Raw genomic sequence first — 26537 nt, forward strand, 5'->3', positions numbered from 1 at the left:
TATGGTGTCACACCATCATTTTCTGATCTGAGACAACTATCATCTCAGTATTCCTGCGCCTCGTCTCTTATCCCTTAGGCCTACTTTTTAGCCTGAAAAATGGTTGATATGCGTGAGAAATACAAGGTGTTGCGTGAGAGCGTGAGAAATGGTTGAAATGAGTGAGTCTCACGGTGAATGTGTGAGAATTGAGAGCCCTGGTCATATTCATCACTTTAATCAGTTAATTTATACAGAGACCAACCTGTTTCTGTACTTAAAAGTACTAACTGGGCCTGTATCCACCAGCTGCTTCACTTTGTTAAGACACAAATGGAAAACAACAAGGCAGTCATGAGCATCATAAACTTGGGCCAATTAAAATGTGGGGCCTCATTGTGAGAAAAATATACACCTTTTACTGGGCAGGTGATGGAAGACTCTCAAAGAAAACAAACAGTATTTAACCATTAGTTAATTTATTAAAGGTAAAATAGGTAAGATTTTTTCAGTAAAAACAGGGTTGTCCCCTATCACCGTGTGAGCTACTGAGGACCTCTGACAGTTGTTTACATAGACATAATTTTTCTTTATTATGTCTATGGTTGTTTACTATGGGTTGGTTTAATTGCGCCCTTCTCAGTCTGTTGCCTGCAAATGTGTAACCATTTGTATTTGACATGCAAATATATTCTTCGGTTGAGAACCCATTTAAAAAAAAAATTCAATTGAATTAAGTCTAAATATATAATAATATGTATATATTGTGTTGTAAATAGTTTTTACACTGTCTATCCAGGACACCCCTGTTTTATTTGTAGACTGGCATTTGTTAGAACAGCCCGGGTCCACATTGGGGTCCTCGGTCAACGTGGTGCACGCGAAAGTTGTTGTGAAGTTATATAGCTAGCATCTGCGGCAAATTTCTGTAGCATATTTACGCTGTTATGTGTACTGAATAACGTCATTGTTTTGGTAATTGTAGATGCCCTCAGTTTTATTATGATGCCTGGGGAGAATCATTCAAAATTGGTGAAAATCGCAGCGGACGCCACTATTGGAGCCTGTCAAAATTGCACTGTTCTGCATGAAGTAAGTCTTTAACTATTGGGAAGCTTCCCTCACCAATACATACAACCTAAACTATTGAAAACTCGTCTGACTAAACTGACATTTCGTTTAACGATTACAACAGAGTCTGACTGGATATGTGGCGGCTTTCGTGAAATTGAAACAAAAGATCATCGATTCCGAGTAAGTATTGAACGTTTTTCCTGACATTAGCTTTTGTTAGCAAGCTATCGTATCTAGTTCTTCAGTCATCATGACCCAGTATAGTAATGTTTAATATCTAAAGTCTCATAACTGAATCCAATTGTCGCATGTCTTCATAGAAGACTTATTGTGGTCTGTGACATTCATACCTGCAACTGATAAGTAACCAACCAGCCTTCCCCCGTCCTCTGCAGTGACACCAGCAAGTTGCATGCACAACTCGAGGAGCTGCGGCTGAAAATGGCTCCGCTGGAGAAAAGGAACCTTGAGTATGAAGTTATGCGGACAGAACTGGAAGAGACGAGGGTATGAAAACTCTAGCAAAACATTCAAAAGATAAAGCTACTTTCTGCATCTCGCATCAGGATAGTTGCCCATCCATCTACTCATAATGTCCTGATGAACCCATCCTGAAGGTCAGCCTGAAGATCCATCAGCAGATGGCAGAAGACGTGGACAAGCTGAAAGAGGAGAAGAACAACTCTCTGGCGCTGTAAGACACAACCTCCTGATGCTGCTACAAAGAGCCTCTTTATGGTCTACTATGTTGTTGTTGACCTCTGTTTCTCATTCACAGAAGACAGACACTTGAGAACCAGCTGAAGGAAGCAGAGGGTGTGTCATGAATAAACTGCTATAATTTGAGTCATCCTTGTATCTTTTGTTGTGCTGTTAAATCCACATTATTCACTCTTACTGCTAATTTCTTCATTAGAGAAAGCTGAGAAATTTAACATTGAAAATGCACACCTGAAGATTGAAAAGGCAGCATTGGAAAACGAATCTCTGAAAGCACAGGTGAGTTATTGGGATGTTTAGGAAAGCATGCTCTTTCCCCTTACTGAATCTCTATAAGTCTCCTGTCATAGCTTGATGACCTAACTGAAATATTGGATATGCAGCTTTAAACTGTAAATAGGATTTGTCTTGTTGTGGCCAAGCTTGATTGCATGATTCATCTTTCTCCTCAGGCGTCCTTGAGGGCGTGTCAGAAGGTGGCTGATCAAGTGAACAACCTGAGAGAGAAGAACGCTAAATTGTTAAATATGTATGACTTGATTATTAATTAGGGACATCATCCCCTTTTTAAATGTTTTTCACGATTCACTCATTCACTGCAAATGTGCTCATTACTTTAAAAAAAATCTAATTTACAGAAATATCAGTGTAGAAAATCAACTTCAAGTATTTCAAGGTTGGTACAGTTTCTTACATGAAATAAACTATTCCTAGTTATATTTCTTAGTTGCAGTAATGTGTAAATATTGTGCCTGTTGTTGGCTCACTTTCAGAGTCAAATCTGAAGAAGGATTGTATGATATCGGAGTTGCAAGAAGAGAAGAGTCAATTACAGAAAAGTCTTCTAGATAATCGGGTATGGGTACTATAAACCCAAAGCATGTTTTGTTGTTACTTTATATTGCTATAGCCAACCTTTGATTTCTGCTGTATTGGATTTGTTTTTGTCGTGCAGTTAAGAGTTGAGAAATTGGAGAAGCAAAATAATAAGGGTAAGTACAAACCATCCAATTCTTTTTCTTCAGAACCATTCTCAGTCACTAGTTTGTCATCAAAATGACATTTATTTTCCTCTTGTCCAGAAGTTAGAAGCACTTCAACTCAAGCAACTGCAACCGATAAACCAGGAGTTGATAAGGGTAGGTGTTTCATCAAGTGTCCTTTTATGTATCACAAGAGAAAGAACACTATTGTCCTGTTAAATGGGTATTAAGCAAAAATCATCAAGCCACACTATTCATTTTGCAGAAAGATTCCAGAGGCTCATAGCAGATCTCTGGTCATGTGTGGAACCTGTATCTTCACAGACAGGAAAGACAGAATGTTTTTCTGGTATGTTTCTTTCATCTGTTGTGACATTAAACAGTCAAATTGATGGGTTATTTGATACCACTGACTCTTAAATCTTTCAGGATTGGTAGAAAACGGAACCAGTCAAATATTAACCCCCACTGTGAAAGATGGATGCTTACCTCATCTTACAAACTCTCAGAAATCACAAGCTGCACTGAGTGTCCATGGCGTCCACCCTTCTCTCAACTCATCTCAGAACACCTCCACGCCAACCCTGAAACCTGTCAAAGCCAAAGTGTTTTCACAAGATTTAACAGTTTCAAAGGTGAAACCTGACAGGAAGAAAAAGCGGTCCAAAGAGCACTTAAAACACAACCCCGCAGTTGTCAGCTGCAAAATGGGAAAACAAGCGTGTGAGCATAAGCTGCCCTGCAGTGAGGACAAGGAGTGTAGCAGAGATGTAAAGGCCATTCTGGACTGGTTTAAACCATTGCCTCCAGCTATTTCACCAATGCCAGGCTCTTCAGCTCCATGGGTAAGAAAAACATTAGTCTCTTCTCTTCATTACTTTTAAAGAGGGTGTAAAGGGGTCTGCAAACGCTTATAAAGAGAATTTCACAATACACTGTTACAATTTAGTGTCAATAAGGTCCATTCACATTTAATGTCATGTTTACAGGAGTGTGAAGATGGTCCAGTGGATTCAGGAGATGGACAGTACACTCTAAAAGACTCCTTCTCCACCGTCACGGCAGCTGATACAAGTGCTCTTCATGTGAACTCTGAGTCATCTCAAAAGCAGACTACAGACTCGTCTGTAAAGAGTGGATTGGGTGGAGAACCGCCTCTCCTCTGTGAGATTTCAGTACGGACTGACAGTGTTTCTGTGGGGAACACAGCTGGCAGTTTGAGTCATGGTGGAATTAAGGATGTGCCTGGGAATGAGAGTAAGTCTCCTGAACAGGATGACATGGACCCAGCAGGTGGAACTATCTTGATGCCCTCAGAAGAGACTTTGCCTTCAAACTCGGTAGAACTCCAAAGCCACAACGTGGTCTTTGGAACCTCTACGAGACAAACTCAAGGATCTGAGACCTCTACAGGACCAACGAATGGATCAGAGGACGTGATCCTGATGGACATGGATACTGACCCCATCTCTCATGATGCCAAATTGTCCATTGTGATTAATATACATCAAGAAGGTGAAAATGCTTTTGTAAGTTCTGCTGTAGACATGTCAGAGTCTCTGGAGTCACAGATTAACACTCACTCTTTGAGTTCGAGTAAGGAGAATGTCACCAACTTGGAGAATGACAAAGAACCATGTGAGACCAGCAGTACCAATATTGAATCTGTAAAACCATCCACTGATATTGTTATAGATTTCCCAATGCATATGCAGGATGTGTCCGTTACTGAAAGACAGAGACATTGTGAAGTCCTGGAGAACCAGGATGAAACTACCAAAGGAAATCTTTTCGCTGGGATGGATGTTGAAGAGTCTGACACTTCCATAGCTGTAACTGTGGTTCACCCAGCTATCGTCCCAGATGATGGGCCTGCTAAACAAGCAGAACAGCCTCTCTCTGGGAAATCCTTGAGTGATGACGCTTCACAAATGAGCTCCAACGATCCTGATGCTCTCAGTGACGTCTTGACAACTGGAACAATGGAAGGACCTACGTTAGAATCTCCATCTGGTACAGAGAACTTTACAACTGAGCAGAATTGCCCAGGACCACAAGAGGAAGTCCATTCACTTTCTGAAGTTTCTACAGAATGTTTACAGACGAGTTTGCAGAAGAATGTGCAAGACGAGATGGCTACAACACCTAAATTACTTGACCCATTGCCTACTGACCCAGGGTTGCCCAAAACAAAGAAAAATGTAGATGAACTGAAATGTATTTCATCCTCTTTAATAACAGAACCGTTGAAATCACCCGAAAATCAAGATAAGATAAATACTGACAAAGTAGTGACAGAGGAAGATGAGATTATTAGTGTCGTATCGTTACCATCTTCTGAGTCCCAGCAAAGTGATCATGAACTCAAAAAGCATGCACCAAAACTACTGTACTCTGAGGAGAGGTCTAGTTCTAACGTTGAGTGTGAAAGTGAATCTCACTCTAATGCTCAAAAAATTTATTTATTAAAAGACAGTGCCCAAGAAGAACCAGAAAGGTTACTTGGTTCATGCGCAGTTATCCTTGAAAGACTAAATCCCACTGTTAGTCCTGGAGCTGACTCGGCAGTTGTCCCCAAGCACATCCATGTCCAAACCTTGCCCATGGCCCCACCACATCGCTCAAAGAGCATTGTTCGAGTCAGATCCGAAATGGGCCCACCCCTTCGCCCTCTAGTGCTACCTCTGACAGCCACACCCCCAAAACCAGTGAAACTGGTCAATCCAAGGCCGGCTATTGGGAAACTAGCCTTCCCTTCTCCAATGGAAGGGCTCGTTTCTCCTCAGGAAGAGACCCCTCCCATGTCACAGCATTACTCACCATCCCTCAACACTCCTCCACCTGCCAACGGAGTGCTGTCATCACCCCTGCAGTTTGGTTCAGCCACCCCGAAGCATGCCGTTCCTGTTCCAGGAAGACTCCCCTCCTCGGCACTAAACTCCACCCCGTCCTCCTCCAGCCCCGCCCAGGAAAACTCGATGAGGATTCTGGACACCATGTATCCAGAACTTTCTGCCCGTGCTCGGACCCTCAGTATCCTGCGTGGAAACGTCAACCTGGGTATATCTGCGGCCGAGAGTGGAACCACAACTTCCGTGAGTTCTGTCAGCCAGATATCTGGCTTCAAGTCCATCAACTCCTCCTCCACCGCCTTCACTAAAACTGAGCTGAGAGGGAAGAGAACTGGGGTCAACATGCTGCTACCAAAAAGCGCCAAAAGGCTCAGGCTGGACACGTGCTCACCTAGTCCTTCTGCCCCAACTGTTCCAGAAGAAGCTGTCCCAGAGAAAGACTGCTTACCTGAAGATCCTCCACACCTCACCACCACCCCTCAGTCTAAAGACGAGGTTGAACCAGATAGACCGATGTCTGTTTCCCAGGCATTCGTAAAGATTGAAGCCCAGTGTTTTGACCTCTTGCCAGTAATCAAGAGCCACCTGTTTGTGGGAAACCGGACAAAAAAGCCCGTCCTGAGGGATGAGGAGAAGGAGGTGCTCTGTGAATTCTCCCGACACAGTCAGGTTTGTCACATTAGGCACCACGCCAAGTTCTTATGGACTGCTGTAGGACTGTATGCATCTCATACATCACTAAGGAATGTATTTATCAAACCTTTTTTTTTTTTTTATTACACAATGTTCTTTACCAATCTTATGTGCTATGTTGTTATTGTCAGTTGGCAGATGAACTGATGTCGGCCATTCTGTTGAAGCTGAAAATGGAGAGAGAGGTTCTGAGCGAGGAGCACCTACAGGCCCTCTGCAGGGTCTACACTGGGCTGTGTCGACAACGAAGGGACTGTGAGAGAGCCCACATCCTGGCCTACAGCATCCTCAGAGAAAGTAATTAGGACAACCTTGATATTGGCTGCTGACATCTGCAAAAATTTGCTAAATGGGGATTGTTCAACAACAAGCTGTCTGTCGTGTACATTTACAGCCATGTTTTTGTGTTTACCACAGATTTCCCCAGCGCAGCGAAGCTCATTCTGTTCATGTTGACCACATGGCACAATGTCTTCTCACACAGCAGTGCTGTTTGCCAAGCCATTCACACTATAACCAGGCTTAAGGCCTCGGAAGAACTGCTCACCTGTCTGACAGCTTACTTTGACTGGGAGAAGGTATAATTAACCAGTGGAGTCAGGTGGCTGAGTGGTTAGGGAATCGGGCTAGTAATCAGAAGGTTGCTGGTTCGATCCCTGGCCGTGCCAAATGATGTTGTGTCCTTGGGCAAGGCACTTCAGCCTACTTGCCTCGGGGGAATGTCCCTGTACTTACTGTAAGTCGCTCTGGATAAGAGCGTCTGCTAAATGTAAATGTAACCACTATCTGTATGAAATCAAATTGAATTGTTCATTGACCTCATACTTGGATTAAAATGTTCAGGCGACCTGCTTGTAGTTGGTGAAAGAGGAAGGAAAGTAAAATGTCAAGTGTGATTTACCCTGCAAGTCCACTATTACCACAGTGTTTGTGTCTCCAGAACCCACCTGGTGACATCGACGAGATGCTCACTTGCTCGCTGGCTGCTCTCCGTGCGGGGACAGATATGTCCTTCCAGAAGCACGCCCGCCAGGGAGACGACCTCAGCACCTCGGCATGGGAGCAGGTCTTCACCCTGGACCTGCTGTGCTCACACAAGCGCTGGCAATGGACTTACGACAACATACTCAGGTAACAGAGGGCAGCTGGTCCCATTAAACATATATTTCTTAACTGTTTTATTTACTAGTTTAGATTACTAAACTACTAAGATTTTAGAACTTCAATTTCTAAAATGACCAAGATTAGTCCTGTGAATGAAGCATAATGTTTTTGTTGATGTTTCGATTCAAGTAAAGAGCTGTGGCCTCTGATGAACGCCTGGGTGATGCAGCCCAGGACTCAGCAGTCGCCTGTCCGGGATGTTGCTGTGGCCGCTGTCCTGAGGCTCATTGGTAAGTGTTTGTTTACCAATAGAAACCCTGTCATGCAAGTACCAACTCTAACTTACATTTTCAGTCTGTGTAACAAATGCTAGAAGATGTGATGGTAAACCACAGTTGAGGTGAAACTCTGGGATTTGTGTTTGTCAGGTCGTCTGGGACAGCTGGGTGTGAAGGAGAACTGGAGCTCCACTGTGAAGACCATCGCCAATGTCATCAACACGTTTGGCAGGCATGGGAAATCGGAAGGTAAGATTCAAAAGGGCTCATTGGCTATAGGTTACACTCCTTAATTATTTATGAATTACACACTATAAATTATCTGCGAGGACAGGAAAGAAATTGAAGAACATGGGTAATACCTTATCATAGAGGGTTGGATTTTCACTTTTTATTTTTTATATATTTTTTTCTCTCTTTTTTCCCCTTCCCTTTAGAGTAATTGAGGTATCCGACAGGGCAAGGAATTGGGGATTCATTTGGGATTAGTTTGACTATAAAACACATAAATGGGTATGAATGCCCTGTCTCGTCTTCCCTTTTTCCCCTGACTCCCAGGTGTGCCATGGGAGGTCCAGTTGGCAGCAGTCTACACCATCTATGACCTGTCACCTAGCAACCCGAAGGAGGCTCTGGAGGCTCTGGCAGGTTGGCGTGGCGACACCAACCAGCATGTCCCGCCGGCTGTCACCAGCTGCATCACCCAGATAGCCTCCATGTGCCGACAAATCAAGACCTGAGAAGCATATCTCATACCAAACTCATATGTGCACACACACTCCTGTCTGTTCCACACAAAATCCCTGGGTTGTTGCTCATGCAGACCAAGGGTGTTCTTGTTAGGTCAATCCTATCAACTCATGTTAGGGTCGGTTATTCTTCTTCCAATGTTTAGATTGTTCTTCTTTTTTTTATACTTTTTTTTTTTTACATGTAAATGTTCCGAGCATCAAGTCTGCTTTTGTAAATGTTTTGTACATGTGTTAAATACAGAGTTTGTGTACTTTAACAAATTGAAATATAAACAATAAACATTATGATTCTATATGCTGTGTGCTTTCTCCATGACCTATATAGTCTTAACTCAAATGCAGACCAATTTATATGAGTTGATTACAAATTCATTCATTACAATGAAATTAGAAAGGACAATGACTTTGAGCCTCCTGTAACATATTTTTATATTCCATGCTGTCGACATTTTGCTAGGTTCAATTGGGGTACCTGATCACAGAAGACATTCCATTAACGTTATACTTCAAATCGCTTCGCATTCCCTCTGTACAGCTGTTGTGTTAATGGGGGTGTGTTCAGGGCATCACCACAGACATGCGTATAACTGGATCTATCGTAATGTACGCCATATTGGACTATCGGGGAGAAGTTGGGCAGACGCTGAAAAAGCAGACAGGGAGAAAATGACACGAGGCACTTCTGGAGAGAGTAAATAATCGCTTTGTTACGATTTGGCAAGTGCTAATCCTTTGCTAGGAACCTTGTGTCCAAATTGGCCTGGGTCGGATTCCGTGACAAGGTGGTTCCACCTCACAAGTTTAATGGATCCAAGGACTGGTTGGATACAGCCTGAGCAGAAAGGACCTGCCAATTCCTTGTGGATGCAGGTTTGGGAAACCTCTCAGGCAAACTCAAGCACCAACACGCATCGGAACTTTAATCAGCACAGTGTAAACACAGCAGCTATGAGTTGTGGGATTTATAAAAATGTGCCAGGAGCTTCTTATGACAAATGCATCGATGGAGATAATGCGCCTGCGGGAGAGGAGAGGCGTCTTAGACGGAAGGCTTCCCTTTCGCTTTCCTCTTCCTCACAAGATTCGGAGGCCGATAATTCACCGGTAGACTCTATGCGAATTGACAACTTGAACATCGAGAATGAGGAAGGTAAATATCAGCTTATTGGTGAGCAAACGTACAATGTCCACAATCACAGGTATCACCAGCTTCTCTTGCAAAGTACCCCGCAACAACGTCGCAGGCAACATTCAGTCCACACCCCCTCGGCAATTAACAATCAACACCATGCACACTCATTTCGGAGGAAAAATAGTAACCCTACAACTACTACTGAGCTCTGCAATTTGTTCTCCAACACAAATATTGGTAACAACCCATGCTCCTGGACCCTCTGGAAGACCCGGAGGTACAGCCCAGGTGTGAATGGGTAAGGTTATCTAGATTGTTGCACATAAACACAATGCTAAATGCTCCAGGGTGCTTGTCAAGTTTCTCAACACGATCTACCAGTACCCCTTGAATGTCCTTTTTTCCAGTCTGCATGAAGAAATCGTAGACTTCTTCAATTTCATGTCCCCGCGCCCAGAAGAGGAGGCGATGAGGAGAGAGGTGGTGACCAGGATAGAAACAGTCATCAAGAACCTGTGGCCTACAGCTCGGGTCTGTGCCCGGAACAGGGCGTTGTCTACAAGAAAGACGTTCGAACCCCACACTTTCGAACCCCACACTTTCAAATTTTAACATGGATTTCCAACCTCCGTCACATTGTACATAGATGTAACTGAAACCACTCACAAGCAGGGATTGTGTTTTGACCATGGATCTTTTTGTTGTTGTTGTGTTTTCCATGTTAATTTGCAGGTGGAGATCTTTGGGAGCTTCAGTACAGGGCTGTATCTACCAACAAGGTAAGCAGGAAGAGGCCCACAGTTACCTATTAGTGTGCGCATGGTCTGCCCTGTTCATAACCACAGGCTTCTTTGTGCTACAGTGACATTGACCTGGTGGTGTTTGGAGAATGGGACAACCCCCCTCTGCACCTCCACCAGCTTGAACAAGCCCTCAGGAAACACAATGTGGCCGAGCCCTACTCCATCAAAGTCCTGGACAAAGCCACGGTCAGTCACGGGCCCAATCTCGATAGTCCCCTCATGTCCTCTCTCCTATTTGTCCTCTCTTTATATCCTCAAACTTTGAATCCTTTCACATAGGTGCCAATCATCAAACTGACAGACCAGAAGACTGAGGTGAAAGTAGACATCAGCTTCAATGTTGAGACTGGGGTTAGAGCTGCCCGGCTTATCAAAGACTACTTGAAGGTAAGCCCCCCGTGACAGTCTTGGTTATCAAACATTGCTTCTTCCTGTTTCCTCATCTCGTGTCTCTTGCAGAGCTACACGGCCCTGCCCTACCTGATCTTCGTGCTGAAGCAGTTCTTGCTGCAGAGGGACCTGAACGAGGTGTTCACAGGAGGCATAAGCTCCTACAGCCTCATCCTCATGGCCATCAGCTTCTTGCAGGTAGATTTCGACACTACTGAGGGCTCTTCCGTAGCAGAGGTGGACCACATGTTTGCTTTCTGCTGGAAATTAGAACTCTGAAAACAATTGCAAGCTGTATAGGTCTCTACACACAAGCTGGTGCAGGTCTAACACCTGGCTGTATTGTAGCTCCATCCCAGAATTGACACCAGGCGTGCCAACCTCAACCTGGGGATCCTACTGATTGAGTTCCTGGAGCTTTACGGCAGGGACTTCAACTACTTGAGAACAGGCATCCGGGTGAAGAATGGGGGCGCCTACCTGGCCAAGGAGGATATGGTGAAGAGCATGACCAATGGGAACAGACCCTCCATGCTGTGTATAGAAGACCCCCTCCAGCCAGGTGAGGTGACACCTGTCCTCCATGGAGAAAGAGGCTGGGTCACACCATGCTGCAACACAACAAGTGCTGCTGGGTGGGATCGCTTGTCAATCCCCCTATTTCCAAGTGTTTCCCCTAAACTCACCTGTCGAAATATGACCGCCACTGCTGATTCTTTTATTTGTATTTTTTAATGAGAAGGACAGAGGGCTCCGTATTATCTGTTTAGACATACTCACACAAACTGATTGTTTACCTAGCAGGGATTGGTCTGTCTGGCAGCAACGTTTTGAAAGAAAAGCAAATGGATACACAATCATTTGGAGATGCCTTAATACATTTTTAAGTGGTTTTGTTTTACATGTTGCCAGATACAATGTTATCGACCGTATCCTACTAGACAGGACAGGCAATGAGGCAGGGGAAGCTAAAATGTGATGTGAGTGGAGGACAGAGCAGAGGAAGTGAAGGAGAACCAGGACAGGAGCATAGAGGAGCTAAGTTCAGCTGCTGTACCAGGAGCAGGAGAGGTAGGAGGACCAGGAAGAGCCGGACCAAAAGGGCAACCCCTGCTGCTGCCACTGTAGAGCACCCATGAGTACTCGGGTAGTTTCGGTCCACGGTGCATATGGATAATTTCACTTTTCACTTATGGAAACCTCCCAGCAGTGTGTGCAAATTGTGTGTGTGAAGGCTCCACTGCCACAACACTGAAACACTGATGTCCATTTATAAAGTATTGTTCAGTCCATTTTCCTCTATAGTGTCATGTAGTGTTTTTTTGCATGATTTTTTTTTCAATGGTGTCTTCACTTTGTTTCCTGTCAGGAAACGATGTGGGCAGGAGCTCCTATGGAGTCCTCCAGGTGAAGCAGGTCTTTGACTATGCCTACATGGTGCTGAGTCATGCTGTGTCTCCGCTTGCTCGTTCCTACCCCAACAAAGAGACTGACAGGTGGGTTCTACCTTGCAGGATATGCAGAAGCTACAGTAGTGTAGTTTGGGGAAACTGACAGGAGGTGGATGGATACACCACTTCAGAATGCCGTTAGATACGTTTTCTGGGTCTCAGGTTTGTTTGTATTTCTGTGCTAAGTGACCATCTAAAGGAATGCGGTTTTTGATGGCTTTAATTGCATCTTGCTCTCAGCCAGTAAATGCTGTTCTGTGTAATGACATGGCAGCATCTTTTAACCCAGCATGATGGGACGCATCATCAAAGTGAGCCAGGAAGTGCTGCGCTACAGAGAGTGGATCAGCAGGAAGTGGGGGGCCAAGCACAATGGCAAGCTGGAGAACAGCGGTAATAAAATACAGATTTTTTTATCAAACTAGTTCCTTGGTGACATGCAGATGAGGGTCCCTGCTGTCTTTGGGTCCATTAGTTATGTTTGTGTACACCAGCTGATCATGTGTGTGTGTCTGTCCATGTATGTGTTCGGTGCTCCCAGGCCCAATGGAGACGGACCTTAGCAGACTGGTTCTCTCTATGGAGGAGCAGAGAGACTGCCCCTCCCCACTCAGCATCGAGTCGCCCTCACCCTCCCCTGTGTCCCTCCCCAGCCCCTGCTCCTCATCAGCATGCTCCCTCTCCTCCCTGTCAGGAAGTGACATCGTAAGTCCCAGCCCCTGTCGGGAAGTGACATCTGTCCCCTGTCTGGATGCTCCAGCCATTCATTTATCCATCCACCTACCTGTTCATTGGAGAGATCTAACATGATTGGATAGGAGGCGTCTAGAGGCATGCTCACAGCTGTCTGAGTGTGTTAAGTCAGAGACAAAGTCAACAAGCCGAGGAAACCAAGATGCATTTTTCTAGTATTTGAATCACCTGCCAAAAGTCACAGAGCCTTAGCGCTCTGGAGTGTAAGAATTTGGCAAGCATCTTGACCGCTTTCATCTTTTCACCAAAGGCTTGACTTCATGGTGTTTTGTTCCCATCAGGAGTCTGAGTCCACTCCCAGTGGTGCCGTTCCTCTCCAGGCGCACCCCCTCAGCCTGGCCTGTCTGCCGCCCGGCCTGCCCTTCCCCGACGCCAGGACCCCTTATCCAACTGCCGTCATGCCTGTAAGACCCCAGGTTGGTTTCTCTCAGCTTGATGGTTCACCGCGTCATGTTTTTCCCTGCTCATCTGATCACTCTTGAGTCCTGAAGCACTAACCACTTCCTCGAACTTGGATGTGTCCTCGTCTCAGGTTCGGATGACCCTCCCAGGAAATGTGGCTGTCCACACTCTGCCTGACCGACAGTTTTATCCAGAGGGTTCAGGGTACATGAACAATGGCCAGCGTTTTCCCCAACCTGTTCCCTCTCCTGTGCTGGACACGGCCAGTCCACACCCACACAGAAAGGCAGATGGCCTCCAAGGACACCAGTACCACAGGACCAGCCAGCATAGTCCTGCTATTGGGCCTCCCCCCTTCAACTACAGTCACAACTACAACCATGGCTACACCCCCCAGAACCAGCGCAGCGGCCCACGGCACCGGAGAAGGGTTAGTGTGCCAGGCAGCCTCAGCTGGTGAGGATAGCACAGCCCTGTTCCCACTGCCGCTGAGTTCAGAGATGAGTCCTGTGAGGCATGCAGCTGGGGATGTGTGACTTCTAGAATGCCATACCAGAGAGGAGCTGTGTGTTCTAGATTCTTCTGTCCGAGTCAAATCACAACCTCACTGTCCATGACATGAACGAGAACCAGCTTTATGGGCATTATTATATGGAGGTTGTATTTTGGCATTAAAGTACAACTTTCTATGCCGCTACAAGTGCCAACCCCTCCGAACGCTGTTAGGACTCATTTGAATGTACAGGGTTTTCATTACGTGTCTTGGAGTTTCATTATCACTGTCTTGGTTTGGCCTTGGCATGGTAGGTACGGACAGGGCAATGAAGCACTGGTAATGAAGGGAGTTTAATTTCCAGATTGTTTACCGTTTGTCTTGTATAATCTCTTTAGTGCACCTGTTTTTATGTAATTTATTTCCAATGTTTTTTTTTTTTTCATTAGAGGATTTGTTGTTAAATTTGCTTGACTATCTTGATTTGTGCAATATGGATACATGGTATAAACCACGCTGATGTCCACACCAGCATTTACTAGCCATTTAAATCTACCATCGCGTGACGGTTTGCCAGTTGTGCTGACTGAGCCATGTTTAAATGCTCCCAGAATGCATTGTGTTAACCTATGGTCGACGAGAGTTTGTGCTCCTTCTACATAGCTGTTGGCTATCCAGGCGTATCACGAAGGAAGGGAGTGAGTATTCTTATTTTTGTTATTCGTCACTTAGCTTTCAACAAACTGCATGTCATTTAACATCTAATTTCTGTGCCATTTACGTGTGTAGTGAAAGGAACCAGGTTACTTTTTGTTTACTGAAGCAGTGTTTACATATCCCCAGGACTGAGTATTATTTACAGCAAAAATGCTCTTTTATAGATTGTTTTCCTTTCATTCACAGAACCTGTACTGCATATCCTAAATGACCAATAATTTTTTCTTTATTCTGTATTTTTAAATTGATATTTTTTTTAGTACAGAACTGTCACCTGTAGTCCACACGTTTGTGCAGACATACCAAGTTATTTATTTTTTTGCATTCATGCCTTGTCACTTCACACATCTTTAGAGGGGTTGGTGTCACATACACTTGGGATTGCTACACTCTTGGTGAACACCAGTGCATGTTTTAACAGACTTTTTTTAATTTGCTGAAGGACCTTGAGAATGTGTAGAACTGCACGTAAAGTGATTCATTCATTGAGTCAATCAGACCTGCTCTGTCCCTCTCATTGACTGGTAGGACAGGCTCACTTATGACCAGTGTAGTAGAACTTCGCCACGTTACTCAGCCAGCTACACATGGTGAGTGGTCAGCCTGTTACGAAGAAGCAGGCACTGGCACACAGTGTCACTCTTTAACTGTTTATTGTCTAGTGTTTGTGTGTAATGTGTCCACGAGGGTGTCTGTGTGGACTTCTGACAAGCCAGACTAGCTCCTCCTCACTGCCTGCTCTTGGGTTGGAATGTGGAATGAGTGACTAATGGATGTGGATTGTTTGTTTTCTCTTCATAAGCAACATTTGTATGTATAGTTTTCTATTTGGATTATTTTTTTAATAAACATTTTAAAACAGAAATTTAAACTGACTGACTGTCATCCTTAATAGCTGTATGTTGTGAACCTGAAATGGACCCCAATCCCCTTAAGCAACTTTTTTTTTACTGTGTATACCTGAACCAAATGGGCTGTCTCTAATTGACCTCACTGACATTTCACCATCTGGTGTTAGTTAAATTCTCCAGTCAAGTTTAAGATCAAAACAACTGAAAAATCTAGAGAATAAACAAATGACATACTTTTTTGGGGTTAGTTTATTGATTCAGTTCATGCTTAAGGGCTCCATGGTACAACCACTAGAATATACATTTACATTCCTTAACCTGGCACTGGTAGGGCACTAAGAGTTCTACACTTTGGTCAGCTTTCTCACCAATCTCTGTACAACTGCTGGTCTGGCCAGGTCTCTGTACAGCGCCACCTGCAGGACACGTCTGTCCACAACATTATAGTCAAACCCATCCAACTGCCCGGTAACCAGCTGACACACCCCCGCTTCATCGTAGTCCTTGCCCACAGTGAAAGCCAGGAGCCGGATCCCTTGTCCCAGGGCAGTGGCCGCAGCGTTGGCTATGGTGGCACTGGTGGCTCCGGCAGAGCGCCCGTCTGTGAATAACACCACCTTCCTAGCGACCCCCGGCCGACCATCCTTCTGCAGAGTGGAGGCGAGGAAGGCTAGGGCTGCAGGTAGATTGGTGGCTCCGTCCATGAAGCGTGTAGCTGTTAGTCCCGCTTCAACATCCCCCGTGCGGGTTGTGAAGGGGACTTCCAACCGCTGGCGCCGGCTGTCGCTGTACTGGAGGACGGAGATGCGTAGTTGCCCCTCAGCATCGTTGAGGAGCATCGTGATCGCCGCCATCTCCACAAACTCTCTGGTCTCCTGGAAGTTGGCACGGCCCACACTGGAGGACCCGTCCAGCATGAAGACGATGTCGGTGGCCTGCTTGAACTCAGCTTCGAAGAACATGGAGAGCATTGTGTTATATGGAGATAAAATGTGCACCTCATCATACGGGGCATCTGTCGGTGTACGCTATGTGAATGTGTGGTCAGGAAAATCTAGATAATGAACATTATCTAGATTATCTAACACCTACCTGGACAGTGATAATCTGGACACTTTTTATCTGTAAACACAACAGTCATCAGAGCACTGATAATTCCAACATAGGAGCATGATTATGTCATAGAATTGTAAGCCCTCTGTGACATTGCTTGTAAATAGATCTAAACAAATACATTTTGATTTGATAATGAACAGTACACAGAACGTGGATCAAGTTGTGTGCCTAGACTGTGCCTATACTATACTACCATGACAAATGGCATCTGTGACAATGCTGAGAAATTGCTCCTCCAGTAGCTGGGCATGGTCAGTGATCTTCAGGAGGAGTCCTGGATTGGGTGTGGCCAAACAGGTGATCTCCTCCAACATGGTGGTGTATGCCGCCCTTCTGAAGATGTCCCCAATTCCAACACCCACCACCTGGAAAGAAAGCATACCCAAATACACAGATCAAACGATTAACTTTTGACACTATGCCATTAACACCTACCACTACGCAACAAGCATGCGTTGAACAGGATTTGTCAGTGTGCGAATTACGGGGGGGGTTTGGGGGGGTCTGACCCCCCCGATTAAGGCTCGGACCCCCCCAAAAGAAGTAAAAACCACAGGTCGGGGGGGATCAATACATTTATATATCGTTCTTACCTGTAATCGTAAATATCACAATATAGTTACCATATTCATTCAATAACAGGTTTGCGATACACAGAAATGTTGACTTTATGGCAGGGAATATCACACACTATTACACGGATTGCCATAGTCAAAATTCACTCAATAAACACAGCGCGAGTGACCAGTGCCCAATAAAACTCAAGAAACACCGCGCGCGAGTGACCAGGCAGTGTGCAATACAGCTTGTTGAATCACCTCAGTGTAGATGTGCGTTCTGCGTCGTGAGAAAGTGAAAGAAAGGCAAGTTTGCTATCTAAAACCCCCAAAATCTGTCACAAATGTATTTGTAATGGCAATTAGCTGTAGAATATTCACAAGAATGTTAATGATAGAAACATGGTTAACCACCAACTTAAGTTGACCCCCCCGATTGTCCTTGTATAATTCGCACACTGGGATTTGGTATTGTGAACCTGTGACCCAGGGTCAGACAGAGAGTGCACCTTGATGTTTGGGATAGAGCAGAGAGAGGATAGGGGCTTGGTGTCCCTCGTGTCGGACCGCCCGTCTGTGAGGACCACCACCGCTCCTCTGGAGAGTTGAGAGCCGGCCAACGCCTTGAGGGCAAACTCCAGAGCCTCGCCCGTGTACGTGCCTCCAGCGATCCATCGCATGTTCTTCACTGCGCTAGACACACAGCAGGAACGGTTAGGACCCTTTTCTTCACTGCACTACAGACAGAACAATCTGTCATTCAGACAACTCACAATAAGCTCATGCTTTAACTCATGCTTTAACGAAACGGTCAGCACATTCATAGTAAAAAAACTCCTTATTTTGGACTGTAAGGGGAAAGAGAGATGACATTCTGCTCTGTAGACATGTCTGTCTCTACAGACCTCTTCAGGTGAGTGATGGATGTTATTGTAGGGTCGCCCATAGACACCAGCTCCTGAGTTCCCTCATGGCTGTACTGCACAACACCAACGCGAGAACTTGGCTCATTCTAAACACACACACACACACACATTTTGTGTGAGGTGAGGCAACACAGGGTTAGTCATCTGGCTCCAACCAGAGAGTCTGTCATCCCTCACCTTCTCACTGCTGAAGGTGCCCATCTTGTTGATAACTCGGATAATGAACTCCTTCTCCAGAGTAAAGTTCTGCAGCCCCACACTCTCTGAGCTGTCCAGCACAAACAACAGCTTCACCGGCCCACACTCACACACTGGGTCCAGGAAATAGGAGGGAGATATAGAGGTTAAGGAGAGGACGGGAACAGTACATACAGTATTGGGGTGTTCTAGAACTTACCACAGCATGCTGTAAAAAAAAATGTGGGGGGGGAGAGAAGGGTTACATTCTTTAAAACTGATACCTATTTCCTTGTAAACCCAGACACGATGATGAACAATGCATTACTCACTGCAGAGTTTCTGGATGACTTCCATGATCTCACACTCCTGTTAACCAAGAAAAACATTTGTTAATGGCTGTGAATCAGCATGGAGTCTTGAAAGAGCAGTTCTGTATTTAGGACAGCTGAATAAACTATACTTACATCTAGACCTGCATGGCCCACAGGCCCTGGAACACCCTGCCAGAAAATGAATGAATGAATGCCTTTTATTGTCATTGCACACAACAACAAAATTAAATTGCACTTCTCCTGGTGGTGACATATAGTATGACAGGACAATATAGTAAAACATGAATTAAAACATAAAAAGAGACCTAAGCAATATGAAAACAGTAACAAACAAACAAACACAAATATATAAAAATTGATAAGTAGCTAAAAGAAGACATAGTCCATTAAGTAAGGAGAAGGGAGTCAGTAGTGTGTGCATGCATGCGTGTGTGTGTTTGTGTGTGTGTGTGGACTTGGCTGAGCATACATTCTCTCCTTCAAAACCAGGATATCCTTTTGGCCCTGGGGGTCCTCCTGGCCCCGGCTGCCCATTCTGAAAGGCAGGAAATGACGTATCAGACTTGTGATATTAGTGACAAATTCAATTCTAAAGCCATTCATTGGACGTTACTGCCACAACCTGTCCTTTTGTAGTACTGCAACAGCAACACACACAGAACACTGCTCAGACCGCTGGGGTAGCCTGGTGCTACTTCCACAACTCCAGAGATTATGTCTCTAATCTGTACGAACCAGATTATTCATCTCACTGAAACTGTATGAAGTAATGCTTCTATATTGGTGGCATAATGTGGAGCTGCTCACATCATCACCCGGGTCACCTGATTGGCCAGCATCTCCCTTTATGCCAGGGAGTCCTCTGATACCCTATGAGAGGGATGAGGGAGAGAAGGAGAGAGATGCATGAGTAGTCCGTAGAAGCATTAAACCCTTGGATAACAAACAGACAGACAGACTTACCTTTACCCCTGTTTGTCCCCTCAAACCAGGGTGGCCCTAAGGACATAGGGGATATGGTTAGACGTAAGGCCACCTGTTTCTCATAAAGGTTATAGATCCAGATCTGTACTCCTGTGTTGCCATGGAAACAGATCTGTATTCCCATGTTGCCAATTGATACAGACTTGCATTCCTGTTTTGCCATAGAGAAAGACTTGTACTCCTGCATTACTATGGATACAGACCTGTATTCCTGCGTTGCTATGGATACAGACCTGAATTCCTGCGTTTCCTGGCTGGCCATCACCTGGAGGTCCATCCTCTCCCTGAAAACAGAATCAAGATGGACCAACTTCACTTACAGCAACCTCTCTCTCTCTCTCACACACACACACCAAGTCTCCCCATCATCCCTTTAACCCTGGTTTCTCACCCTCTCTCCCATAGGCCCCATCACCCCTGTTGGCCCTGGAGACCCTCGCGGGCCCTTCACACCCTGGGGAAGAAGTACACAGGTCAGCCTTATCTGAACACAACCACAACACTGTACTACTTATGCAAGTGTTCTCTCTCATGGCGTGTGTCGTGATGGCGAGGTCACCCATCCTACCGCAGGACCTGGGTTTCCTGCTTCTCCCTTGTAGCCTTTCTGTCCCTCCACACCACTCGTACCCTTGCAGGAGGAGGAGAGGAACCATACAGGGGTGACACATCCCAAACAAAGCATAATGTAAACACAGGTCAGTAAAGTAAATTAGATTCAGACTGTCTGAAAGTGCTGGAAAATGTTATTTTGGAACTTCCAAATACAGAGTGTGCATCAGTCTTTCTCTACAGGAAGTGGTTGGGATGGAGAGTAGAGGACCCACCCACCTGTGAGCCTATAGCTCCTGATTGGCCCTCGTGACCCTGAGCTCCCGGTGGTCCTGGCTCTGCCTACAACCACAGCAGAATTACGTTTTTAATGAAAAACCCTTGTCTGGTCTCCTTTCTTTCTGTCACTTTGGCAGTAAGTGCATTAGATTTCCTAGTTAGAATTGTTTAAGGCAGGCGGACCTTTTCTCCTGGAGCCCCTCGTACTCCGGTCGGCCCAATGGGCCCCCTCTCTCCTTTCTCCCCCTGAGAGAAACACAGATGAGCTGTGTGAGGAGAGGATGCTGCCACCCAGAATCGATGCTTCACCCCCTGATATTGTATCTCAAGTGTGGAAGCCGTTTTGTATTGCATTTTACAAAAGTTCACAGTTAGACCCATGAGAGTGGTTATCGTAAGTTTATAGAATGTGTAATTCACTTCCTTACCTGTCCACCAGGGGTTCCAGGCGGACCATAGTCTCCCTGGGAACAGAAGAGACAGCAGGAATGTCACTGTGAGGACAACTGTTTTCTCTCACCGGACATAAACAACAGAATTATCCCCCACACATCTGGTGGTCTGTGTGTGCAATGGAAGGTTCCACTCATAACTTGTTTACAGACATCCTCGCTCCACTCACATCCTCCCCTCGGTCTCCTCTGCTTCCTGGAGCTCCTTTTGGTCCTGTCTCTCCCTGTACATGGGAGACAAGCTCATGAGGAGAACAGGTGCACGAATATTCCTCTTCAAGTGTAAATGTTATGCAGAGGTGGACGGAGACACGTGACTCAAGCGTTCCTCAACCTAAAACAACTGGAGTGGTGATTGAGTCTGAGTGTCTAATACCTTCACCCCGGAGGGGCCCACTACCCCCAGGCTCCCGGGGTCCCCTGGTGAGCCCGGTTCACCCTGAGGATTGAGATGGGACAGGTAAACACTTGTCAGAGCAACATTTGCAAACATCCACACGCGCACACACACACAAAAAGACAACAAATACTACTTCACTGAGTGATCTGGTTACCTTCGGCCCTTGTAGTCCATGAGATCCAGCGTCTCCTTTCTGTCCAGGAAGACCTGCGGTTCCCTGTCAGAGTCAGACCCTATTAGAACTCAGGACTGCACACAGGGTGCAAACAAACGTACCCAAACCCCCACGAAACAAACAGACTAATTCAAACCGCTCAAAACAAATCTCACCACTGCCCCCTCATCTCCTTTACAGCCTGGTAGGCCCACAGCTCCAGGGTCTCCCTGCAGAAAGCGAGGGACAGGAAGAAAGAGGGAGAGAGAAAGATGGGAGGGCAAGACCATACGATGATTCAAAAGTTTCGAGATATTCACTCTGGATTTTCACATGGATTTCAAAGGAAAAAAAGAAATAAGATGCAAACCCCAAATCCATCCTTCCCATCCACTCCAGTTACACCCCCCTCTCCCTGGAACAAAACAAATAAGTGTCAGAACAACTACTGAACGTTGTGACAAAGTAAACCATGGTAATGAATTGATCAATGAACAGATGAATGGATGGATGGGTATGAGTTATGGACGTAATGATGAGTGATTACATGAATGAAGGGTAATGAATAACTTGTGTATACATACCTTTTGTCCAGCTAGTCCTCTTGGACCCTTTGTGGTGAAAAGACACTAACATTAATGCGCAGCCCATCACGATTTGGATGAAATGTATTTGCCGTTCACAAGACCTACAAGCTACACCTCCCCAAAACACTCACTCTGTCACCAGGTCGACCTTGGTCACCCTGAGAAGAGAAAAAATGGTAATCAAAAGCAAACTGGATACAATAACAGTACATATAAGGCCTTGAGTAGCTGCTGCAGACAGCAGTGTGTATATCAGGCATAGGAAAAGACATGATGCTTCCCAGGACTGGAGTAGTTCAGGGCTGAATGTTTCATTGAATGTGTTTACGACGTTAGTCTGACCTTTTCACCTCTGTGTCCAGGGGGCCCGTTGTCCCCTGCTGTTCCCTGGCAGAGCAAAGATGTCATTATAAAAAACAAGTATATTTTATTACATTTTACATTATTTTACATTTGATATGACTTTTTAGCTCCAGAATCAAGCCAACATAAAGCAGACCCCCCCCCCCCTCCCCCGCCCCCGCCCCCAGAAGCCTAAATCGTTACTTTCTAGTTTGATGAGGGACCTGTCTAAGTTGCAACTTACTCTCGACAGTAACACATCGTGGAGCTAGACATCACACCTAGAAGAGAAAAGATGGTACCTTAGCTCCCAAACTTCCAGGCTTCCCACTTATCCCATGGCGTCCTGGAGTTCCCTACAAATACATCAGATTCATTCATCAGACTGCCCTCAAAGACATATCCATTTGATTGAATGAGTTTTCCAATGTAATGCTTTGTTGTCCACAGGGAGGATGTCTGTATAGTATTGCCTAAACCTCTGATGGCTTCTGTAAAAAGAACCTGGCAGAGCCACTAACAGATAGGAGTCACACAACTCCTGCTTTCATTTGAAAGTGAAGAAGGGGGTCTTACCACTTCACCACCATCCCCCAGAGGGCCTTGGGGTCCTTCAGATGCCTGTCAACCACAAACCAGACCAACCAAATCTGAGCTGCGCTGAGACCGGAATCTAGCATCATGTAAATATACAGGAGCTGGGAGGTCCAATACAATGACTGTGAGCTTACCTTGCACTCAAACGTACAGCACTAAAACATGAAGCAGAATGGTAAACAAATAGTCATCAACATATTATGCATAAACGGACATAAGATTATTAAGCTGACGGTAGATATTAAATAAAATAAAGCAGTATTTGAGAACTGTTGATTCTAACTTTGGTTCTTTACTTAATGTAAAATGTAGCCTTTAATATATTCAATCAAATGCAAGACTGGACTCACCAAATCCTCTGACTGCTTATACTGTCCAAGGGAATAGAAGTACAGTTAGTATGATCTCTGAACTTTAAAATCTCCAACAGCGTTTCAGGGTATGTGCTTCAGGTTTTGACAGCAGCTGGTGTACTGTGCTTCCTCACCATGGAAGCCAGGATGAAGCTGATGGTGTCTCTGACCACCTGGGGATCCTCACCAGTAGCAGAGAAGTTCTGGGTGGGCTGCATTTCTGTGGCAATAGAGCCAAGTCTGTTATCCTGCAGAGAGCATGAATGAGAGGGGCTTTAACCGGTACAGAGCAATCACAACTGGTCAAACAAATAATTGAACCAGGAGTCTGTTAGAGGAGTCCTTGTAAAATGAGGTAGAACAAAGTAACATCTTTTTATGTTTAATTGTCCAGATTTTGAGTCGACCAAGAAGTGTTGGCCACGCACGACCCAGTGTTGCCGTTAGCGTCAGGTCTCCAGGGTTACCAGATGATGAGGAGTGATGGGCACGGCGAAGATGTGTACGTCCATGACCCTGGCCTCGGCCACGGCATGTGCGAGCCCACCGCATGGCTCCTTCCAGCCGTCCAGGGGATGCCCGTCCGTCACCACCACCATGAACTTGTTCCCACGGAGAGGAGAGCTGCCGTTTGGAGACATGGTCAAGTTGCAAATTCTCATCAATATCCCTACTCCCATTACTTCCATCAGTACTACATAATGAGAAGGCAACATATCCTGCATCATAACATGCTGTGAGACTTTAGTTCAAATCCAAATAAGGAAACCATTTCACATGTACTGTAGATGGAAAGAGAGAACTGGACGAACAGACAGACAGACAGGTGATGGACAGGGAGAGCTAGATGGACAGACAGACAGACAGGGCTGACAGGTGAGTCACCCTCTCATCAGCTGTCCAGTTGCCACGGAGATGGCACAATCCGTGTGGGTTCCTTTGCCGATGTAGCGGATGTCCTGAATGGCTGTCTTGATCCGAGCTTTGCCAACTGTCTCGCTAGTGCTGGTCAGTTCACTCATCACCTTCACCTCATCACTGTAGTGTAGAACTCCCACGTTCCACTCCAGGTTACGATTACAGCGGTAGTACCTGTTTGTGTGTGTGTGTAGTTTGCATGTGCGTGTGTGTGCATGTGTTATGGTGTTTTATGTAATGTAAGGCAAGGACATCTAGGTAGTAAATGGATTTGCTCGTTTATGATGCTAATTACATAGAATTTCACAGCCAATTGGATGTAGCAACATTTTGATACAAGACATCAATCTGTCTACTGCATCTCTGCCAAACAGATAAATCCTAAAACTGTTCTATTCAACTTGACGCTATCATGTTAAAACTCACACACACACTTATCACATCTGTCACACCGCCTGTCTGAGCTTGTTACCCACCAAACAGCCACATACAGTAGCAGGGAATTGAACTCAAAGGCATACCTTCACTTGCTCCAAATCTTTAAAACCCTAATCTACATTTCCCTAGATACCGTAGCTGTAGGGAGCTCTCACACAGACCTGGTGTCGAGCTGGTCCACAAGGTTCATTGCGAACTGTTTGATCTGCTCCACCAGGGATCCATAGGGCTTGTCCCTCAGGGCCACGCTCTCCGAGGTGTCCAGCACGATGGACACATCAGCCGGACAGTCTGAGGGCAGCAGGGGAGGGGACCACACACAGGGAGAGATGCAGATGCCACATGGGTGGGATATAGAGAACGAGTGACACGTTGGTCAAACTTACTGGAAGCATCTAGACCATGAGGTGAGAGTGATGGTCATGCGTAGATGAGGAGATTACCCCGGTGGGCAGCTTGACCCTGCCCTCCAGGGTGGCAGACAGCACTGGCCGGAGTGACCAGCAGAGACCCCAGCAGAGCAGGAAGCACCAGGGAGCAGAGCAGGGGCATGTCAGCTGGTGTCTTTGAAGGTGAACAGTGTAGGTTCAAACATTGAATTCTCAGGCAAGACCACCACACTAGTGTGTTTTATATCTCAGTAACTAAATGGAAGCATGGCCTGAATCTCTGCACATGAAATAACACTTGAAATTATGTGACACAGATCTTCTCAGTCTGACATTAGACTACTTAAGTGGGTTGAAGTTCAGATTCTACAGGCATATATATATATGAAGCTCAATATGGTTTAGCCTTACCCGAAATTAACTGAAACAGCTCTTACCTTTATTTAATTTCTTCTAAGTGAATAACTGTCCTCACAGCCCAAATGTTCTCCAGCTGTCTTTACCCTCCAACTTTCCTGTGATAGCAGGTAGGGTGAAACTCACCTGCAATATGCCACTCCCACACCAGAGCTCTGCTTTCTGGAACGTTTCCACATCTGACCTGAGGGTAACTTGAAATTAACGTTTTGCCTTTGATCCAAAGCTAATTTATAAGCTAATCAGACCTGATATATCTCACAATACCTTCAAGCGTTAACTCACATTTGTGAAAAGTATTTCTCGGTAGGACCCGATTGGCAAGCAATTACACTTCTAAATTATTTTTTGTTGTGCCAAATTTCATGTTTATTCTTGCAAAAACTAAACCAATCATGTGATAATAATATCACCTGAAATAAGGCCATATTTTTCTGATTTCTCGGAATATTAAAACCTTTTGGTTCAGCAGCTCTCCATGGATGGAGACAGGGGCAGTCACCGGAGCCAAACATGCAGGTACATGAGTCCTACTTGAGGAGTCCTGCTTGAGGAGTACTGCTTGAGGAGTTCACTGTTCTCTGTCAACAAGCTGTCGGTTTCATCTGTCAGCACTGCCAGTGTGTAGCTCTACTGCACTCTACTGCACTCCAGTCATCCTTGCTTTCAGTGAAAGGTGGAATTCTTAAGCATGTAGTGCTTCTTGTCCCAGTAAATAAGGATGAGCAATGTTTTTTTAACAAGATTGCAGAAATGGTTTTAAACACATTTTCAAACTCCAAAACATGATGTCCTGTGTTGATGTTTAGTCATGTGAGACTATGGCATGGTGTTACCCTCCAGGCACGAGACACACTTTCTTACCGAGTTTACTCTGTCTTGCCCAAGGCTACTGCCCTGAATGAAGTTACTTCTTATTCCACTGGGGGGCACTGATGTATCTGGGTTTGAGTATCAGAAATAAGGATAGGATTGAGCTGGAAACCTATCTGTGCAGGTCAGACTACATCTTTGCCGTCTCAAAGGCCACCGTGTGACCTTTGAGCTCCTCGCAGTAGGTCAGCTGGGAATTCTCCTAGTACCTCCCTTTCATCATGTTGTTAATCCATCAGTCTCCCACGCTTGTTCTTGTCCATC

At 45.4% G+C, this 26537-nt stretch overlaps 3 protein-coding genes across 4 annotated transcripts; 2 read left to right on the plus strand and 1 right to left on the minus strand.

Annotated features, from left to right (window-relative positions):
* Positions 1–879: 879 nt before the first annotated feature.
* ice1 (KIAA0947-like (H. sapiens)) lies at positions 880–8666 on the plus strand. The gene is made up of 20 exons (XM_067238827.1): positions 880–1071; positions 1175–1233; positions 1449–1560; positions 1671–1747; positions 1832–1869; positions 1970–2052; positions 2226–2302; positions 2412–2449; positions 2547–2629; positions 2729–2765; positions 2856–2912; positions 3022–3105; positions 3186–3601; positions 3746–6277; positions 6433–6598; positions 6719–6879; positions 7242–7432; positions 7595–7695; positions 7834–7932; positions 8242–8666. Exons 1-20 carry the CDS (start codon positions 982–984, stop codon positions 8421–8423), a joined length of 4683 nt encoding a protein of 1560 aa, XP_067094928.1. The 5' UTR covers positions 880–981; the 3' UTR covers positions 8424–8666.
* A 399-nt stretch (positions 8667–9065) lies between these two features.
* On the plus strand, positions 9066–15447 carry LOC136944625 (terminal nucleotidyltransferase 4A-like). Of its 2 annotated transcripts, XM_067238461.1 has the most exons (12): positions 9066–9865; positions 9975–10098; positions 10300–10346; positions 10430–10556; positions 10650–10757; positions 10830–10958; positions 11109–11322; positions 12130–12256; positions 12501–12604; positions 12753–12916; positions 13246–13380; positions 13497–15447. In XM_067238461.1, the coding sequence occupies exons 1-12, from the start codon at positions 9240–9242 to the stop codon at positions 13824–13826; spliced, it is 2235 nt and encodes a 744-aa protein (XP_067094562.1). In that variant the 5' UTR covers positions 9066–9239; the 3' UTR covers positions 13827–15447. The 2 variants fall into 2 exon arrangements, with proteins under 2 accessions (XP_067094562.1, XP_067094563.1); XM_067238462.1 differs by lacking the exon at positions 9975–10098 and having other exon boundaries at positions 9466–9585.
* A 226-nt stretch (positions 15448–15673) lies between these two features.
* Positions 15674–25434, minus strand: LOC136944553 (collagen alpha-1(VI) chain-like). Its single transcript, XM_067238362.1, has 36 exons — positions 25421–25434; positions 25038–25158; positions 24756–24885; positions 24124–24330; positions 23706–23862; positions 23373–23486; positions 23236–23256; positions 23020–23040; positions 22865–22909; positions 22591–22644; positions 22289–22333; positions 22078–22104; positions 21944–21970; positions 21730–21774; positions 21536–21589; positions 21360–21422; positions 21182–21244; positions 20976–21029; positions 20782–20817; positions 20537–20599; positions 20354–20416; positions 20091–20153; positions 19914–19976; positions 19756–19806; positions 19502–19537; positions 19346–19408; positions 19008–19073; positions 18671–18706; positions 18536–18572; positions 18424–18432; positions 18204–18337; positions 18006–18112; positions 17610–17793; positions 16737–16908; positions 16520–16549; positions 15674–16376 (listed from the first exon to the last, which is right to left on the minus strand). The coding sequence occupies exons 2-36, from the start codon at positions 25144–25146 to the stop codon at positions 15772–15774; spliced, it is 3054 nt and encodes a 1017-aa protein (XP_067094463.1). The 5' UTR covers positions 25147–25158; positions 25421–25434; the 3' UTR covers positions 15674–15771.
* Positions 25435–26537: the final 1103 nt, after the last annotated feature.

Source organism: Osmerus mordax, chromosome 6, assembly GCF_038355195.1.
Source record: "Osmerus mordax isolate fOsmMor3 chromosome 6, fOsmMor3.pri, whole genome shotgun sequence".
NCBI lineage: Eukaryota > Metazoa > Chordata > Actinopteri > Osmeriformes > Osmeridae > Osmerus > Osmerus mordax.

Coding starts and splice junctions, on each gene's coding strand:
- ice1 (XM_067238827.1), top strand. CDS start 982: ATGATGCCTGGGGAGAATCATTCAAAATTGGTGAAAATCGCAGCGGAC. Junction 1,870..1,969: donor CCAGCTGAAGGAAGCAGAGG/GTGTGTCATGAA, acceptor TTTCTTCATTAG/AGAAAGCTGAGAAATTTAAC. Junction 2,450..2,546: donor TCAACTTCAAGTATTTCAAG/GTTGGTACAGTT, acceptor GCTCACTTTCAG/AGTCAAATCTGAAGAAGGAT.
- LOC136944625 (XM_067238461.1), top strand. CDS start 9,240: ATGGATCCAAGGACTGGTTGGATACAGCCTGAGCAGAAAGGACCTGCC. Junction 12,257..12,500: donor CCCAACAAAGAGACTGACAG/GTGGGTTCTACC, acceptor CTTTTAACCCAG/CATGATGGGACGCATCATCA. Junction 12,917..13,245: donor CCCTGTCAGGAAGTGACATC/GTAAGTCCCAGC, acceptor TGTTCCCATCAG/GAGTCTGAGTCCACTCCCAG.
- LOC136944553 (XM_067238362.1), bottom strand. CDS start 25,146: ATGCCCCTGCTCTGCTCCCTGGTGCTTCCTGCTCTGCTGGGGTCTCTG. Junction 21,971..22,077: donor AAGGTCGACCTGGTGACAGA/GTGAGTGTTTTG, acceptor TTCACCACAAAG/GGTCCAAGAGGACTAGCTGG. Junction 21,245..21,359: donor ATGGACTACAAGGGCCGAAG/GTAACCAGATCA, acceptor CTCAATCCTCAG/GGTGAACCGGGCTCACCAGG.